Source organism: Neofelis nebulosa, chromosome 4 (genome assembly GCF_028018385.1).
Source record: "Neofelis nebulosa isolate mNeoNeb1 chromosome 4, mNeoNeb1.pri, whole genome shotgun sequence".
NCBI lineage: Eukaryota > Metazoa > Chordata > Mammalia > Carnivora > Felidae > Neofelis > Neofelis nebulosa.
In genome coordinates this window covers 146,196,099-146,216,673 of record NC_080785.1, presented here as the reverse complement: position 1 = coordinate 146,216,673, position 20,575 = coordinate 146,196,099, and the positions used below count along the sequence as shown (strand labels likewise).

The 20,575-nt window shown below is 40.7% G+C and overlaps 1 protein-coding gene across 12 annotated transcripts in view; it reads right to left on the bottom strand.

Moving 5' to 3' along the window:
* The window catches only part of ERC2 (ELKS/RAB6-interacting/CAST family member 2), a 936,036-nt gene that overhangs the window by 165,476 nt on the left and 749,985 nt on the right, over positions 1 to 20,575 (bottom strand). For 9 of the 12 annotated variants that reach the window (XR_009260858.1, XR_009260859.1, XM_058726510.1 and 6 more), the window contains one exon: positions 19,566 to 19,700. Coding sequence is in view for 8 of the 12 variants with exons in the window: in XM_058726510.1 (XP_058582493.1) it covers positions 19,566 to 19,700 (135 nt within the window). In the remaining 4 variants the exon portion in view is untranslated. Of the gene's footprint in view, positions 1 to 4,425; positions 4,492 to 19,565; positions 19,701 to 20,575 lie in introns of all 12 variants that reach the window. The other 3 variants (XR_009260861.1, XR_009260860.1, XM_058726516.1) reach the window with 1 other exon arrangement.

Sequence of the window (20,575 nt, the reverse complement as noted above, 5' to 3'; positions counted from 1 at the left end):
ATGCCTGCCTAGGACCACCTCCCAAACACACATCTTGGCACGGATGCCGCTGACTCTCCTCCTTTCAAGGCTTTGCATAAAACTCACTTCCTTGAAGAGATGCTTGCTGAAATCCTTTCTGAAGTAGATTAACCAAGTAGCTTCCTCTTGTTAATTTCAATATCTTCTTGGTTTCCATCAAAGCAACAATCAAATGTATAAAGTTTCCAGTCACATGTAATTCTTTGTGGTCTGTTTCCCTCAACTATATTGAAAGATCCACGGGGTAGCAGACATATTTACCTTACTTATCATTGTTTTCTTAGCATATAACTAAGAATTTAACCATTTGATGAAAGAATGGATGACTATATGAAAATGACTGAATGGATAAATAAATGAAATAAAATGGCACAAGGAGGAGATGCATCTGATATCCAGCTGTAGGAGACAGAGGTTGGTATCCGTGTACAAGAGGTATAAGGAAACCTCTACTTTGCAGAGAAAATGGAACATCAGTTATGAAAACTGAAAACCCAAGGCTCTTTCCACGACTTCTTTTCCAGCTACTGGATTTCTCTTGCCCCAGTACAAGCACAAACCTAGTGTTTAGACCTTTTGTACCAAGAGAAAACAAGAAGGATATAAACTTTCCAGCCATAATAAAATATCTCCTTCCTCATTCTTCCTCATAGGAGCCATGACAGGGAGTTCCACTGGCCTCTGAGCACTGTTTCTATGTGTAAAAAAACCCCGTCCTTGTGTCTAAGTGCTCTATGATTCACACTTTCACTCTGTATTCATACTTGCACCGTAACAGTGTCCATCTGCTGGTGGCACAGAACTACACTTCTTCATTTTGAACAGGATGCACCTACCAGCATCATGGCCCTTTGCCAAAACTTGTTAATGCCCACATCTGTATTTTTATGAATCAGGTCCTAAAAATTTACATATGTTTCCAATCTAAAAAGACTTCTTCCTTTCTCAGTGGTCTAAGAAATAAATGTGATCTTGTGTTCTATGTCTGCTCAATTATGAGAGTTCATAGTAAAAGCTCAAACATTCAAATGTCAAGGCAGGTGTGGCACTAGATCTCATAAGGTGCCTAGATTTGGTCCCTTGTTGCCCCACCTCATTGAATGTTCATGAAACAAAGGGCCTCTTGGAGGTCCAAGGAAAGTACTTCCATTCAGTAGAAATGAAGAGTTATTTGCTGACATAAATGATTGCCACATCAAGTGGATTTTCCTGAAGGAAAGTAATGAAGAATTAAGCAGCTGCTTTTTCTGTCTTGCAAAGCAAGACAGAAAATGCAGTAAGGGCTTCAGGAGCACATTTTCACAATCAAAAGTACGGGGCGAGAGGACAATGATTGAACACACATTACAGGGATGCCCATGAGGGCAACAACTTGCTGGAAATGTGACCTGTGGAGTCTCTGCAAGAAAACCACAAAATAAGGCAAGCCAAAGGTAAATTTTAGGCATAAGAAAAGTAGGAGTGGGGAGGAGCCAGCAGGGAGGGTAGAGAGAAGTTGGAGGCAGAATATAGGAATATATTTTGGATCCAAGCTGCACCAATTACATAATTTGTACAACCCAGTGCAAAATAAAAAATGATTAAGAACGACAGTGACAGCAGAGCGTTAAAGCAAGAGTGGAGTCCTAAGGTTGGGGTTCTGTGGACTATATAGGTCACATGCTGATAAGGCTGGGCTGGAGGATGAGGTTTATAGAGGGAAAGCCTGACTCTAGGGGCTGTCGAAACCCTTTAGAAAAGAAACTTTCTCCAGTTCACTTTGCTCTCAGAAAACACCACCCTTGAATGATCACAGTGAGACAAATAAATCATGCCTGGGCTAGTGTCTGGAAGTGGCAAAAAAAGGAGGAGCTGTCAGGGCTGTTATGTTAATTCCAATTCGTTGTAATATTTGGAGCGACTTTTCCCAAATTATGATTCATTTCAGCACCAAACACCAGATTCAAGTCAGAGACTTCTGATGCTATTCTGAGCATATTACTGATGGCTAGTAAAATAACTTCTTGTAATATTTCTTTTATAAGGGCCATAAATCAAAATATTCAAAACAGTTAATTTTTAATGTGCCACTATTATCCATCTTTAGTTATAAATTTAATGTCTCCTTAGGCCCCACAGATTGTAATATGACTCAAAACATGCAACGGCTGTTCGAAAATGGAAGGCTCCCCCAGTATCTCATTATTTAAATCCTTAAGATATGGTTTTAAAAGCCTGAGGATATCTGAGCAAACTTGTTTAAAGGAGTCATAAAGAAAGATAAGTAGTTTTCCTCAGAAGTCTATAAAATTTATTATAACATATTAAAGTAGGATTATATATTGACTAATTTTCAGAAGACATTTGTTTTCTGGGGTACATGGTGCTTGGGAAATTCATGAAAGAATAAAGGGGGTAGGGGCTTAACACTGTTGTCTCCATTTGCCTTGAGCAAAGCAAGGTTTTCTATGAGCCTTGGCCCCAGTTCCACCCTGAGGATGACAACTTGGGTCCTATCTTAGGGGATGGCAGGGTGGATGTCATGAATCTTGTGAAAGAGCAATAAAATCTTTACTATTCAGGAGGAGACATAAATAGAGCCCAGCACCCCAGCACTTATGATGGTAGAAGAAAGAGCTTCATGGAAGAGCCCCAAGTAGGACTTACTCTTTCTTCTCAAGGCCACCCCAAACTCATAGAACCTTCCTTTGCCTACCTGTTCCATGCACGCTGTGGGCAGGTTTCACACGTTTGCTTTTTAACCTTGTAAAACCTTTATTCCTTATTTAATGTTATTGTAGGTCAGTTGACACATGCATTAACTTTTCTGCACAAGTAAATGTGATGTTTCCCTTAAAGTTTTTCCTACATAGGGAGAGAGTCTTTCAGATAGGACCTTAGGAATTTTTCTGGTTTCCCCACCTCTTCACACTGACAAGCTTCCCTCTGGAAACACTCTGTATCTGGAAGAGTTAATTCCAGTGCTGTTTTCCCCTTTACCCAGGAAAGCAGGAAGAAGAGAGATAGACAGTCTGATGTGACCAAGAAACAGATTCTACTGGCAGCAAATGGATCCAGGAGGTGTTACATCTTTACTATGCAGAAAGATGTTGTATTTGAAAATCTGCCACCGTGTATTCCCACACAGCACCAGAGAAAGCCATATGAATCACCGGTGGGACCTGCAACAGGTTTAACTAAGCAGTGAAACACACCAACAAAACTGTCACTTATGGGCAAAACATACCAGTTATTGTTTTAAAATTCGCCCGAAGCACCGCTACCATGTAATATGAAGGCAAGACTTGGGAAAGGGCATATCTGCTAAGTTATCCCCCAGAATTGCCTCTCTAATCACAGACATTTGTGACATTTCACATTTGTCCCAGAAAAAGAACCACGTATTGAGTTCTTTTTGACCATACAAAATCACCATGGCACACAATTGACCACATTCCTTGTTCTGAACAAAATGTCATATACAGTATCATCAGTTCAACAGCATATTCTATGGAACCATAGGTATTCAACTCTGGGGAGTTAATGACTTGTTAAACAACCTGCAGTATCCTGCAGAGGTGTGATTCATGGCAGCAAGGCTCTAGGATTCAATGTTCCATTTATAACCATGTGGCAATTACATGTGCCACTGTTCAATTATAATGCAGATAATACAGAAATAAAAGGTAGGTTGTTAATGGCTAAAAATCATCCTTTAAAAGAGCAGACCCTCTAAAAAAATGCAATGTGAAAAATTTATAATTTACAAGTTCCATAGAAGCACAATTGTAAAAAAAAAAAAAAAAAAAAAAAAAAAAAGCAACAGGTATAAGGCCACTAACCTGCCAATACTGAGATTTCTATTCTAATTCATTTAAAGAGATACAGTTACCCATTCACCATCACTATGCCTTGATCCTTGTGTTTTCTTCAAAACTGCCATAGAAGAGATAGTACAATCCATCAAATGGGCTTCTTAGAGATGACAGTTTCAGCTCCATGAAGGTATACAGTTTTATTTTCCTTGCCAAACATGTGACAGAACCAGGACATGAGAGTCACAACACCACACTGGTATATCTGGTAAAAGCAAGCAGTTGGCTGAAAACCGCTACTAGAGAATAGTGACAATTTCTGAGTCCACAATCATGCCTTGAAAAGTGTGTATAAATCCTAGCAAGGGCATAGTTTATGTCTTAAATAACACAGAAACATTTGAATCGTGCTCAACCCGGCCCCAACACGGCAGAGCAATAATGTGGTTGTGGGGAGGGGTAGTAGGAAGGAGGGGTCTCTTGGGGGTGGTCACAGAACACAGAAGCAGGGCACAGTCACAAACATCAGCGAACACAATTGAACACACATACAATACAACACCAGAATGCAATTTTTAAAAGAAAAATGATATAAAAGATGGTTTCTCACCCCTCAAAACAAAACTGGAACTTTGGTTTACAGGCCCGGCTATGCCCATATGCCCTCCTCGTCATCCTGTGGCCGGCCCGGGTAGGGAGGTGCACGGAGAGGAGGGGAGCACCGGAATGAAAGAAGAGAAGGTTAGTTACACCGTGATGCACTGGAAAGGCACACTGATCTTCACTTTGTTTTTTAATCTTAAAGAGTGAGGAAAAAAAAATCTATAGTAACTTAAGTTCCACATCACTGACTTGTCAAATACATAACTCAGTTTTGTATCTATGGCAACCCCCACACAAAACATTCCACCCACCCAGCTCTGACTCTGTGTCAAGATTGGATTAGAAGATTAAAATTAGTCTACATTAGCAGATGATTATATTTTTGGAAAGCATGCAATCTGAATTGCATATGCCTAAGGAGTAGATTAAACCTTTTAAGTAAGCAGAGAAGTAATTATAGTAATCAAATACCCTTAATTTCTCTTAAGCTTAGAGTATCAATAAAGGCTGAAGAAGAATTAAAAAAAAAAAACAAAAAAACTCCATCTCCTTGGGTGGAACAAACTTTTGTAGCATGCAATAATTCACGTTGGTTATTTCACAAAGGCTCAAACATGCTGTGATCTTCTTGATTTGTCAGGTTCTGTTTGCTCTCAGCATAAAAGAGGATGTACACGCCATGGAATGATTATACATTTGCATGGAATGATTATACATTTGCAATCAAATAAGTTTCAAAGAGAAGAGAGTAAACTTTCAATTCAGTAGAATGCTTGTAGAAAGAGAGTTTTGTTTAACTTAAGAATTGTGCTCAACTATGGATAAACTGAAACTTATTTGGTCTGAATTCTTGTTGTTGAAAATGTTTCCAGAATGGCTCTGGCCACTTTCCTCACTTAGTGAAGTGGCCAATAGGCAGAAAAATTGAATCTTTGGAGACAGAAGTAAATCTACCATTCTAAGGTCATGTTTTGAACAAGAATTCTCACTTTTTACTGCAGGACTGAAACAAAGTGTGGAAGACTGAGTGGTTCATATCTTGGTCTCACACATAATTTGGGAGCTGTGTCCTTTAATAAATCCCCAATGAAATCAGGTTTTGCCATGATTTGCTTCTTTGTTTTGAAAACTAGGAACAGGAAAAAAAATAACTTGGATCATTTTCTCACCATTTGGACTCTTATTGCATAAGTTGTTGTAATATTTGTTTGAATCATATAAAAATGCCAATATTTCACCATTTTTGACCTAGAAAAACAGCAATATAGTTCAGTCTAATCTTGCCAACAGGCTAAGGTGATTTTCATCAACTCAAACATTCAGATCTGTGGCCTTTGAAGTGAGTTTTCATATAATTTGTTTTCTTTGTATTTCCATGTATTTTATTTTATGCATTTAAAAATATTCTGAGAAGAGAGCCAGGGTTTACCAGATTCCCAAGGGGATCTATGTCCCATAAAGGGTTAACAATCCCTGACTGATTTGAGTCTATCAAGTGATTTGCACAGAGTCTGAATTGGACAACTCAGTGTGAACTTGCACTGACAGGTTAGATAGGGATATTCTGGCAAAAAAAAATAAGGTACAACTGATCATTTTAGCTGGGTCTTCTCTTGTAAAATTTATCTGTGCTTATTAATCACTACACAATCTAGCAATTGCTCCTGGCAATAAACTTCTCTTTTCCCTACATAACTTGAGAAATACTATTTTTATATTCATTAAACTTCCTCCCGGGTTCCTGTAGAAAAGCAAAGTTGATGTCCCTTTTTATGCTAATGAAGAAGGAAAGTCAAGTCAAGGGACCCCCAGGCATCCACAAATGGGTTTCAAGGGGTCTAGCCACTCCTTGAAATTCAAAGAAGAATGTTGTGGGTATGTGTGTAAGTATATTTCTCTGGATGGAAGCCCTAGCATTCATTATAACATTTTTGAGCCCCAAAGTCACTGCCATAGGGAAACTCTAGGCACAGAGCGATGCTATGATTTGTCAGTCACAAAACAAAATAGGAGGTTTCCCTAAAATGCAGCCCACAGCCCCTGTTGACCGCTTAGTCTAAATGACTGTAAAATCACTTTCCTTGAAGGGAAGTTTATTTCATTTTGCATTTAAAACCCCAAACATGTATACATTTAGTTTGTTTCAAATCCATTCATGGAGGGTTTTACATTTTAAAGAAGAAAGAAAAAAGGAAAGCCACTGCCACCAAAATCTACCACTATTTTCTTAACAGTGAAATGTGGTCTAATGCAAATCACTTTTAGCAAATTAAATATATTAAAAAGTGGTAATTAATTATGATTGAAACAGACAGGAGTTGTAGGTTGAAAATATACACTGCCAATATCACTACTGTGCCTCGTCCACCATAGGAATAAAAAGGAGCTCCCAGATGTCCAGGGTTATTAAAAACCAGATGTTGAGATCGACGTCTTATATGCTGGTGAATAAAGTAAAGAAATATGACAGTCCAATATAAACTTTGCTAACATTTAACATGGCAGAAATGTGGATAAATTCCTTTAGTGAACTCAGAATATTATGCATTTTTTTCAGGTTTTTTTGTTTTTAAAGTTGAAAGTTTTTAACTGAAAATAGAAGGGGAGGTGGTGGCCATTTCTGGTCTCTCTAATCTTCAAAGCTTAAACATGAATTGACCCTAATCACCAAGTGATCTGGGTCAGAGTGAGTGTCCGCTTGGGGAATAAAAAACAAAAATGCAGGAGCTAATCAGAGGGGGAGCTCCAAGTACTTCCAAACGTTCACAGCTGTCTGACTCCTGCACTGCCTACATCTTTGTATGCAAATATTAATTTGTTCAGCAACCTTACTGCACAGAAATGTAAATTTGGGAGCCAAAAAATAAGAAACAGATAAACGTCACTTGAACCCTAACTTCATGCCAAGTTGTTTAGAAATTCTTGGGACTTTCAAAATGCATCTATCAGGTCTGGGAGAGTCTGTTTCCTTGTTTCTCTGTTTCCAAATCTACTTTGCATTGGCTTTTCTGGATGTCGCTGGTGTTTGCTCCCTCGCATGTCCTTCTTGAGTGATTGCTATGCCAGGAGCTGCCAAAATATCTGGATTGGGAAGAAAGCCTCTATTCCATCAGTCCTCTGTGTACTTTTTTCCACAGCATCTGGGGATGGGAATATCCAAGGTGGGCTACAGACCAGAGCACAGTGACCATAAAACACAGCAAATTTGGAAGAGCTGGGAGGCTTAGCTATCAAATAACCTTAGGATGAATCTATAGCTCCAGAGATTATATGGGGTCTCGATGGAAATCCTGCAGTACCAGATGCTGGGCCCTAATGGGAAAACAAAATTCCTCACTGGATGGGCCGCTCACAGGGCTATGTTGATGACAACATCTAAGGACAAAGGAACGAGCCATCATTGACAAGACAGGTGACTTCCTTTTGCTGGGGGGGAGGCATTTGTTAGCCCCAGCAAAGAAGCTCTGGGAAGGAACTCTATAATATGACATGATAAATGGCCCAGTGTAAACTTTTAGTTGGTCTCTATTTTCAAGTATTGGCTACAACCAGCAAGCAAGCCCTAGCTTATCACTGAATAGTTTTTCAAAAACACCTGCAATTAGAATTAACAGTTAGCTTTTTTTCTTGAAATTGGAGGACTAGGTCCCTAAAGGGGACCTTACTGTCACACCTGTCCTAACTGAAAATGAGAGCAAAATTATGGAAGCATCACTTTCAAATCAGCCCACTGCCTCTGTGAGAATTCAGCTAGCTGTCTCTGCCAGAAAGTTCACCTTGGCTCTCTTGAGGGAAGGGATGCAAAGAGATTGTCCTGATTCTAACAGGGTCTGGTGTATACAGTCACCAGACCTATCCCTACCCTACTTCAGTACATGCCTTCTCTGAACTTTCTGGAAACATCAAGCCCAAAGATTCTGCAAACTTTGGCTGCACAAGTCCTGGAAGCAGGACTAGAGTATGGGATTTATGATGTGCCCTGTGTCTGGGTTCAACCAAAGCAACTCTTCTTGGCATTTCCAACTACAGGCTTGGCCAGAGCCAGGGAAGACAAACACATGTGTAAAGGAAACCTATGGGTATGAATCTGGAAAACAGGGACACCTAGCCTTGTCAGAGCACTAGTAAGTTTATTCTCAGGGTCAAGTCCATATCTTCTCTCTGGAGACCTTCCATCCATGCCTCTCACCTTCCCTGCCTATGGATGGATGTCTCTATTCAGGTGATGGGGTCAGGAATGCCTGTAAACTCTTACATGATCTGTATTTGTTATAGCCTGTATCTGTTACATTTGCAGACCCCAAAGAAGAAGAGAGTCCTATCTAGGTTCAGATACCTTCTTTGTGCCCTGTTGCAATATAAATGTTAGCTTATTTCCGACCTGGACTAGAAATGAGCCCGCAGGTATTAGCACCTGTTCAAGGTTTGAGCAAGGCCGTTTTCTGTGTTTCTTCACTGAGTCTCCCCACAGCCCCATGACACAGGCTTGGGGAGGCTTCATGCAGATATGGAAAGGAAGTCTTAGGAAAAAAGATCAGGTAGCTCACCACAGGACACCTGGCTAGGAGCTGTGGAGCCAGGGTCAAATTCCAGTCTGCCTGACCACAAAGGTATACCCTTCTGACATGTGAACTCTGAAGCCACAGAAAGAAGAGCTCATGTTGACCCCAAAGCCATTTGTTGGTTCTGCTTTTCTCAGCTCTGAAGTACTTTGGACTTTGTACTGCCCTCTTTGCGAGCTATTGAAGGCCCTGGTTGGAGTGGGATGGCACAACTTAGATATGGTCTCTCTGGTTCTTCAAAGAAAGAGAACCTCACATGCACACAGTATCTGTCCCTTAAATGGGCTTATATCAGCAGCACCCCAACAAATTTCAAGGTCCCTAAGGGGAAAAGGAGAGCTTTCACTCACTTCACATGGCCTCACAATGTCTCAGATGTGGGAATTTGACAAATTATTTCCAAATGAGTAAGTATATAGGATCAGTTTCTTTCTTTTCTGAATGACTCAACTCCTCTGAGACAGAAGGCTGCCTAGATTCCAGAGTTTCTTAGAGTTGCCAAGATTGTGTTTACTTGTTTCTCCCAAGAATGGCTCTTTCCTCCTTTGCACTACACCAGCCACTTTCCTGGTTTATTCTTCCAAACCCAGTTGTGAAAGCTGACTGTCACTGGCTGAGCGGGAACTTGACAGGAGAGGTTAGTACTTTAAAAGACACACCAGGGTATTCCTCAAGGGAGAGGCAGAGACTAGAAGCCTGTGCTGTTTGGGGTGGTTCTTCTCAGCAACTTCAACTCACAGGGATACCCTGAGGAGGGCAACTATCTGAGTCCTTTGCTAAGCCATCAAAAAACATTACAGAATTTGGCGAGGGGCAGTGGTTGGCTTTCTCCTTCACTTCTAATGAAGTATCTTCAGGCATTTTTTTGATTTGGCGGGGGGGAGGGGGGGGAGGCTTCATCGTGGGGCAACCTGAAGAAACTAGTTTTCTATTTCCTTCAAGCAAAAGTAATTCTGACAAACCAGTCTTTTGTACATGGCACCAGATCTCTCAGCTGAAAGATGCAAGATACCCAGCTGTAGATGGAAATACTGGAAGGCTCTACGTTGGCCAACAATATTGTTTCAGAGCCCAAAGTCAACATCTGTTAAAAACTGAGCCACTGCCAGATAGTCATAAAAAAGGGGTGAGGGTGGAGACAGGCTTTATATTTGCTCCCTCATCCATCAGTCATTAACACTTGGCTTTGTTAAATACAGTGAAAACTGTGTTTTTAACACGATTCTGGTTCTGCTATTTTCTGGCTAGTGGGCAACCAAATCCCCTAGTTTCTTGACTCGTCATTTCTTCAGCTGCCTCAAAAAGAAAATGGGATCATATCCTGACCCTGACACTTCACAGGGTGCCGACTGAATTAAATTGGAGAATGTAAATTAAACCACTTTGTAGATGTTACAAATATATACGAGTATAACTAGGCACACCATCCCTGTTGTTAGCATCTGATAAGTTCACTGCTGTTGCAACAAATTATTTGACATTGCACTAAGGCCAAAGGCCAAAGGGTAGGTGTGAAAAGGACCTGATAGTGTATAAAACCATCCGTACACATTTTAGCATCTCAGGGGGTGTTCACAGCTGGAGGCTAATCAGATCATTCATTCATATAGGGATGCTGAAACAATTTTTAAAGTGCTATTGTTGTATAAGTAAGGTAGTTTTCAGAATGTGTGCGTGTGCCCTATAAGTTTAAAAGATGTTTCCAATTCTCCTTCCTCTGCTGTTCCCTTATCTTCAGGGTGCTGGAAGTGCCTGGTGTGTGTAAGTCAAACGTGACCCTTATGACATCATTCAAGAAAAAAAGAGAAGCAATGGTGTTTAGCAACAGAAAATGGATTTCCCGGCTTCCAGACATTTCAAGGTTGGCCACCTCCTTTCAATGGGGGAGCCTAAGGGCTGCCTCTTAGACAAATGTGACTGGATTAAAGCAGCAAGTTGAAAAGGAATCAACCCTCCAATGTTGCCAAGATGAGTTACATCTACAAGCTGGGGAGTGCAGGCTGTGTCTGAAAACCCCTGTTGACTCAAAGGATACTGCAACAAATCTTTTAATGAAACCCTAATACTGCAAACAAGATTTAAAACTAAGAGGAATCAGTAAAAGGGGGGATGAAAACTTTACCCCAAATAGAGTAAGACTGAAATCTTCCACAGGCTCAAATCTTCTGTAAGGAAAAATCCTTTTCTAACAGGAGGATCGTGCCGCATTAAGCAGCTCTGCCTTTTTCCCAGGCGTGAAGACACTGCCTGGCAAGGTTTACCAAATTGTGCCCTCATGTGCTTACATGTCAGGAATTAACATCACACCCAGATTAAAGAGCATTGGTGACAACCTGCTCATCTGCAAAGCTAGCTTCCCAGGGGCTGTCACCCTGCCTCCCTTGCTCTCCTGTGGCTTGTGATGGTTGGGTGAGCTCACAACTGCTGGAAGAGGAAGGAGCCGTTAAATGCTCTCCCAGCAATGGTGCAGAGGTTTGTCCTCATGTCCCTTTTTACCTGTGGCCTCACAGAGACCCTGGCAGGGTCATTCTAGAGCTTCTGCTCTTAAAAACAAGCAAACACATAAAGCCGCCACCTTTATGTCCCAATGGTGAGAAACCACACATTCCTCCTGACTTGTGTTTCAGTAGCTTTGGGGATTTTTCATCGTCTTTGAGGGATAAAGAAAAAAGTGACATCGGAGCCATCTTTCTATTTCGTCTACTTGAAAAAACCTGCTGGGTTTTAAACAGCATCTTCCAATCCACTGGTGATAAAAGGAGTACCAGCAAAGAGGCAAATAATCACAAGAAAAAAAAAGAATTTGTGAAAAAAAATATGTGTGGTGGTGGATGTTGACTAAACTTACTGTGCTAATCACTTCACAATACATACCTATATCAAATTATTATGTTATACGCCCCAAACAAATATAATGTTAAATGTGTTATACCTCAGTTTTTAATTTCTAAAAAGAAAAGAGACAAGTGGCTCACAAAATTTATTTCAAAATGCATCCCAGGGTATCTTTGGCTCTGTGACGGGACCAGCCCAAGAGTGGGAATGGTGGAAATCTCTGAACCCTTCTCCCAACCAATAAACATCAGCCCAACAAGAGTCTTCTTCATGGGGTTTTGAATTTGAAGGCTTCATCCCTAGATGAAACCAAAACCCAATGCTTTGTCCAAGAAGTGGGCCATGAAATTAGGTCTGCAAAGTAAAAAACCTGATTGTTTCTTATTCAGACTGGCTTCAGGTATACTAACTTGAATGGGAAACCAATAATAAAAACCTAACATATGTAACTTTTCTTATTAGGTTACTGTCACGAGGAACTCAAAATTTCTACTTTTCTCCATTGTTCTGTAACTATACTTTAGTAAGCTCTGATACATGGTAGTTAATTTTTCTTCTATGTAGGAAACATGAAAACCTATTTACACACACGTATATATGTATATATAATGTAGATTCAAACATGTACTCAGGGGAAGTTAGGGAGAGAAATTTCTAGTTAAACATGATCTTGAGAAATTCTTCCATATGTGGAAAAGTCCTCAGTTCGTCTGACATATAGCGATACATACATATATACACACAGGACACTATGTATACATTTATCCCACATTCATTTAACCTCAAAACATAAAATAAATTCTTTTTTTCCTCCCTAAGCAAAAGCTAGGAATAACAACTCTATATACAGAATCCATCTTCGGAGGGCAACAGAGTAAGTTAAACCCCTTGTCTGTTTGTTAGAATTCAAAGGGCTGCACTTTGGCTAATCTGTTGGTGAAAGTACAAGGCAAAAGCAGGGGCATCAATCACAAACCCCATCCACCATTTCCCAGAGAGGGGCTGTGGGCAAGGGGGGAAATCCAAGGGCCTTGCGTTGGCTTTCTGAGAAGTAATAGGGCCTGGGGAGGGGCTGCCGTGACAGCTTCATTCTCCTGGTGGACAATGAGATTCCACCAACTCCTTATTGACCAAACATGAAATGCAGGCCTCTGGGACGAGGAGGCACTGGAGGAGGGGGAGAGCAGAGGGCTTTTACCACACCTGTCTGGGGCTAAGAAATACCTGGGATTTAGAAATGTTGTCACTGGCCTCTGGCCACTACCCTCAATGAGGACATAATTGTAGGGATGGTTAGCAATTCCTACATGAAGGCTCTGCAGGACACTGACGAATTCTATCTGAGAGCGGGTACCCAAGGCTCAGGTGTGTGCAGCATGGACAGAGGTGGGAGGACAGGAAGGCAAGAATGCTGTTTTTATTTTGAGCTAACTCTACCTTATGGCTTTTTTGTCTAAGAAGAGGGAAGAGGGGAGATGTTTGGAGACAAGAAATCTCAAAACCAAGGTAGCAAGGGTTATAGCCTCTGTGAAGCAGAGTACAGGTACAGTCAACATGGGTGGGACCACTAAGATCATTTCATTACATCCTAAAATATAATCTGTATATCTGTCCCATATATACAGCTTGAGAAGAAGGCCACATCTAGTTCTGGGTTCTTTAGTGACCAAGTTATTTGATAGCTTATGAGAAAATGACAAGTGTCTAAAGTAAAATTCTATGAGAATTTTCAGCAGAAAATTGAAGTGGACATTCAGTGTTCTGAATTGTGTCCAGTCGTACGAACTCAAGTCTTGGCTGAGAGCTAACATGTACCAGGACCACACAGTATCTAGGGGCAACAGAGAAAGAACCACAGTTCACTATTTACATTTGCAGATAAATTTTGGACATTGCTAAGTGGAGTGAGCAATATTTAGGACTAAGGCAACCAATTTTCAGGGAACAGATTAACAGAGTGGACACCCTAAAGTTAAGGATGCAAAATGGAAAAACCAGCTTCTGCCACAGTAAGATCACTATCTTAAAATGTGCCCAGAGTCCTGGCAGATCTGGTAGCAGCTCCTGGCCCACTGAAGCATCCTATGCTTTGCTCTGGAAACCAGAGCCTTGCCCCTGCCTTGCCCCAGGTCCTTGCATGTGCAGAGATCCATAAGTGAGTAAGCAAGGGAATGTGGGTCCTGGCAGTGCCCTGCTAAGGGCCCTCTTTAACCCAGAACAATTCCCCTCCCTCTCTGTACCATGCTCTCCACTGCTTGAGGGTCTCACTGTGGTAATTCCGTGGCAGCGGGAGAGTTGTAGAAAGCTAGGGTAATTCCCTGGCACAGGGACAGCAAGAATAAAGAGTAAAGGGGAACAGGTGAAAGGGGAGGAAATGAAAAGATAAAGGCACATAACAGAAGAATGGAAATAAAGACAATGGGGGCTGGGGGGAATGGAAACAGAGCTGATGAAATGACATTTTATTTCAAGTTTGGAAATTAAATTTAAAAAGGATAAAATTTACCGTAATTCAGTGGGAAAAAGGAACAAGGGCACATTTGTACTCTAGAAAAAGCTGATGTTATAGGCATGCAACCGTATTTAATATACGTGGTTGCATAAATACATCCATACTGACAGCCAAAGAGGTTTGCCACCAATGTACAGCAGTCAGAGACTCAGGACCTCATTGTAGGCCTGCTGATTGTCAGGTGTGTGACTCTAAATAATTAACAACATCCCTGAGCTCCAGCTTCTTTACATGTACAATGGGGATACTTTCATCTGCACTTCCCATTTTCCAAAGGTACCAAGGGAATAATTCCTTCAACAGACATTTATTGAGTGCCTACTATGGGTCAGGCAGGTGTGAATATGCTTTGCAATACATAACAAAGAGTATGAATGGAACGTGCAATTCAACCACATTTTTCCATAATAATTTAAGAAGTATTATGTTTCCATGCTCTTGAACTCTGTAGCTTTCCTTTTAGAAGTAGGATTTCCATAAGTAAAATGTGAAATTTAAATTTTAAATTGGTCTTCAAAGTAGTCAAAAGTCCTTGAGCTTCCCAACTCCTGTGTGTGAGGGAGAGAGAAGAAAGGCAAGTTCTGGGCTTGGAAAGTGGCCATATATTCTGAGGTTTCCAGACCAGAAATGTTTAAGATTTTACTATTTAGGCTCCTACAAATGAGAATCAGAGTGAGACTCTTTAACAAATGGAAGCATATTTTGCACACACAAAAAAATAGTGTGATCTAGGTCCTTAAAGATCCAATGCCCAACCTAAGAGCCAGGCACAGGAATGTGAGTTCTGGATGCCAAAGGGCAGCCTGAACAAGGCCTTGCATTTTGAGGTGGCTGGAGTGTGGAGTTCACTCTGATGATTTTCTGCATACCTGGAAGCCACTAGAAGGAGATTAATAAAATACGATTTTTTTGTAGGACAATAAAAATCATACGGTGTTTAGAAAAGTAGTAAAAAGACTTGACATAATTGACATGGCAAAGAAAGACAGTACTTATAGAAAATAACAGATACTGATGACAGGTACATAGGGCATTTAGGAGAAGTTGAACTTCCACTTAGCTTTTCTAAAATCAGTCTTGGTAACCCCACTAAAAATAAAATCACAAATGTGGTTCCAGTCTGTCCCATTTATTCTTCAGTCCTTGTTGTTTCTCAAAGCTTATCAGTAGCTTATTGTACCCCCTTGTGCCCGCTTCTTGGTTTGAAAACTTCCTAAGGCATTATTACTGAAAAGTGTCTGAATGATCTACTTGGACATTTTCAGTGGCTATGGCCATCATGGGGACAGGCCACCAGTTACCACCTACTCCTTTCTTGGGTAGGGGTCTAGGCTATTTATTGCACTGGTACACCCTACTGACTTATGTGATCTCCAAATTGTCCCTTCCCCTCATAACACTCATTTTCAATTCCTGAAGGGCTGTGTATTTATGATTATCCTTGTTTTCCTGGATCCTCACCCTTATAATGATTCCTTTAGTTCAGATCTACTGGGTTATTGGTGGGATAACTCATTCTCAGACATTATAGTCTTTATAAAGGTATCCCAAGAAATGAATGAAAGAGGCACTCTCATTTTCTGGTATGCAGAGCACAGCAGAAATTGCCTCAAAACTCCACCTTCTGATGAAAAACCCTGCTGGAAACTGGATCACTTATGTTTTAAACCGGGTAGTCTGTTTCTTCACCTGATACTCTGAGAACAGTATTTTTCAGAGCACAGATGTTACTAGAAAAGAAAAGAAAAAAAAATTCTATGATCAAATAAGTCTGGGAAATGCTGGATTAAATAAAATTGGAGAGCTTTCTTTCTTATATGACTTTGTAGATCCTTTGATCTGCTAATTGCACCAAGACTCTCTAAAATTGAGTTATAATATGCAGCATTTTCCCAAAATTCTCTGCTCACTGAATCTTTGTTTCAAGACTTTCCTCCTGGGACTAATGTTCCAAAGGTTACTTTGGGAAATGCTCGTCTAGACTTATAACCCTTGGATTCAGTTTCTCCTGAGGAGAAAGCAAAATCATTGTGAAGGAGAAAGGAATGGGGAAGAAATGGAAAAAGAATCTAATTCTGCAAGTACCGAGCAATACTTAAATTGAATTTCCTAAGGAAAAATGAATTTCTCTGGAAAAGTAGCAAAGTGACTGTTTTTCTTATATTTCTCTATTTTCATGTGTTTTGATCTTTTTATAAAGCTCAAGAGACAATGGCAACATTTTGTAGCCTCTCTTACAGAAGACACTGTTGGTCAATTCTCAGGCCACAGGAAACTCATGGCTGGAATATTCGCAGGAACAGAATCAGGAATTGCTTGGAAGAGACCTCTCCCCTTTAAGTCGCTTCAGTTAACATGGGTACATCATGGACATTTAGTTTAAATTTTATCTAAATCAATCATTGTTCAGACTCTTACACTGCCACTTTCTCCCGAGATATACCTCCACTCCACACATATTAGTATATATGTTTGCACAATTTTGAATAGAGTTTGTAATCATCTAGGAAAGACTTCCAAGCCTTCAGATGGCTGTTACATTGTGGAACTTAGTTTACAACAACCCATATTTTGGTATATAAGCTGTTGGTGATTATAGCTGAGAGCATGGTTGTCCTAGACCTGGGAGTCCTAGTCAAAAAGATCACCAGCCCAGAGGATGTTGCCATCTCCATCATTGGAGTCAACCTACTCATGCCAGGTCTTCTTAGTCAACTCTCTTTTCTAATTGAAAGAGTATATCAAGGAAGCCTTATACTTTTGCTGACTCCAATTTAAAACCACAAAGTTATCCTTCTGGTCAAGGGTATCACTTTCAAGGTGAACTTCACTGAAGAGTTAATTCCTAAGTCATGGGCCCTTAGTTAAATCATAACTACCTTTTAAATGATAGGTTCTGATTGATATGATCCAGAAAAAAACTGAAAGAGACATCTGATAACCTAGATTTTTGTCTTCAGACTAGACAGCAAACTCCCTGAAGGCAGGGGTTCTGTCTTGTCCCTCATGTTCTTTCCCAAGGCCAGTGTAGAGGCTGGCATGGAATATGTGTTCCAAGTATTAGCTGAGCAAGCAAATAATCAGAAGCAGGGCCCAACCTAGTCAGTCCACTACCTCCACCCCCCAGTGAGGGCTTGGGTTTCTCATTTGTAGAAGAGGTTATCTGCCTCTATGTCCATGGGTCACTTAGAGTGGTCACTGAGATGAAGGATGTGAGAGTGGAAGACCATCACCATCTTCCTAACAGTAGCGATGACAAAGCTCCTGATGACACATCTTAGCCAGACACACCTTGAGGGATGCTAACTCTTCTGGAAAGGGCATTGCCCCAGAGCAATGACTTCTGCCCTATGACAACCTCTACTGTTTGTTGGTGGACAAACATAACAGGGTCAACCAAGCTGGCGAGACCTCTATTTTGTGATTAAAGATCTCTGGAAAAACAGCAGGAGACTGGCTTTTGTGAGAAATATCGTTCACAAAGGAGATAAATTTGATCTGGTATCTGGTTTCTAGCAGGACATATTAGCATATGTGTCTCTGTGATGAAACAAGCCTGTTTGTTACCTCAGCAGGTCTTTGTGTGACTCACTCCCCTAATTTGGCTCCAAATCCTTCTTTCTGCCTTATGGTGCCCTCTTTTCCTCTCTCTGGGGGAAAGCCCAGGGTGGCCTTCTAGCACCAATGAAACCTCACACTTACCCCTTCTGGGAGCAGGTCAAGGAGCAAAGGGCAGTATGGAAAAAGGCAGGGACCAAGAATAAGAATGAAGATGTTTAATTAGTAGGATGTCAGGTATACTAGGTTGGGTGACTGGTGGTAGGGATGGCAAGGGATGAGAATTGAAAAAATAAAGCTAAATGAAAGCAAAACCACAGGCATACAAGATAATGACATGAAATTTATCTCTGTCTGTATACTTTGCTGATTGCCCAATTAAGAACCATTTTTGAGAGCTAATAACATGAACTGGTGCCTTTCTGCACTTGGCTTCAGAAATCTAGATGTCCTATAAGAACATCTGCAGTGTTGAGGACTCTGAGGGCAAATGCTTCCGGGTAAAAGGGTAGGGCCAAGCTGGGGTGGGGGCAGAGGGCCTCCTGGTTGGAGCTACTTCACTGCATAGCTCCAGGGAGCTCTTCTTATGTAGCATGCCATATAAATGGCTTCCCCGGAGTTGTACTCCTGGTAAAACATCTTGGAGACTTAGCAATCTTAACTTCTCCTTTGGGATGCTAGTGACATGAGATGAAAAGGAAACAGAGACATCCGGGAAAAAAAAAAAAAGTTGTAGAGGCATAATAAGCACCTCCTCCTCCAACAAACAGTTAAACCGCTCTTCACACAGGTAATTCCAATAAGCCCTCCCCCTTCACATATCCAGAAACATATAACAAAGGCATTCATACTTATCCAGATGATTCTATTCCATTACCTATGGCCCCATCGCTCTTGAAATTTATTGTGTAAGTTACACTAGGATTACACACACAAGAAGCTCAGAGTACCATAAAGGAGAAAATACTATTAATATTTTTTTTATTAATATATAACCTGCTAGTTTGCATTTAATTTCATAATGTCCATGAAATTCACCTTCAGGAGTTTTAATCCTAAACACTGTAAATAGTTTTTATATTTGCTGGGTGAATGCAAATATCATGGAAGACCACAGGAGATTTTTGTTTTTGTCAATCCTTCTTTTAACTTGCTTTGCTTAGTCAAGGGAGAAGATAGGGTCCAAATCAAATAAACCAGACCCTTTGACTTCACCAGCTAAAATGCAAGCAAAACTGATTTCTCTTCATGTTGTTTTACCCCACAGTTAATTTGTATCACTAAGGAATTTTCTAGGAAAGTACTCAGCAAACTCAAGGCTTCTCTGGTTGCCAAGCTCATGGAAACGAAGTGCTTTCTCTTAAAACTCTGAAAGAGACATTCCAAAGTAACCCACCATTAGATACTGAGCCAGCAATAGACTTCATATCTATGAAAATAGAAAGGAGGGGAGGAAAGAAAATGCATAACATAAACAAGAACAGACAAAACCTTAAAGAGGAAGGAGAAAGGAAAACATTTAGACTCCTTGAGTGATGGAAATAAATACCAAAGCTATTAGTTTCAGTTCAAAGGACATATCACTTTATGCTGTTTATTATTTCTTGAGGATTATTTATTTTATCTTAAAATATCCAAAGGGTAAAAGGGGTCCTGGAGGTAAGCGGCAGTGAAACTGACCTGGTCGGGAGAGGGCCTGTGATTGGAATGTTGTGGCCTCCCAGGAGATCGGTGGTGGTGGTGGTGGTGATGGTGGTGGTAATGGTGGTGGTCCTCATCATAGTTGTCTGCCATCAGCTTCATTCTGTTCTGGGTCTGCACAGAACAAAAACCAGAGAAGATTCCATCAGGAGCTGGAAGACCAGCCAAAAAGACACAGGGCAAAATTACAGCACCTATAGGGCTCCTTTTGTTCCTGATCCAGAAGTTTTCATTTTTAGTCAAATTGAAACTTAATAAAGAATGCACCATGCCATTTGGTAAAAGAGCTTGGACCTACATTAGATGTAAGTGCACTTCCCCCTATGTGATTTAAAAGGGGGAAAAAAGCGGATATATACCTGAAGGTGCTTTGTTTTACATTATCAAGCGATCAGACAGGTCCAGAGTAAGCTTACAATCACAAACTGCCAACAATCACATCCTACATCCTAGAGCAAGCGAGAGAAGGAAGCCCTGGATGAAAAGATGGGAAAGGGCTGGGCAGAGACACAGAACTACGGACATGTGATGGTCTTACAAGACAAGCCAGAGGAATCCAGTCAAAAGCTGCCAAATGCAAAAATAGTGATGGAGATGCTATGATGGCTTCTAGGGAAAGCTCTCTATGGACAATTTAATTGATAGTGCTTTTTGGGGAAATTGAGCAAAAGGAGCAAAGTTGATGTAGAAGAGCTGACCACTGCAATTTATGCCCCACTATGTTTGTCACATGAGGCACCTAGGTGTCATGGTTTCAATTCCCAGGACATACAATTGTACCATTTTATTATGTAGGGCAAGAAACAGACCAGCAATGAATTGACCTAACAGGGTCATAGAACCTAGAAAAATGCCTAAAGACCATGGAAAAAGGCAGATAAAAATATCCAGCCCAGAAAGCCAGGAAATGTAGAGACTACACGTGTGTATTTGGAGATAAGACTGTCTGTATTCAAGCCCCACTCTATGTCTTTGCTGGTTATGTGGTC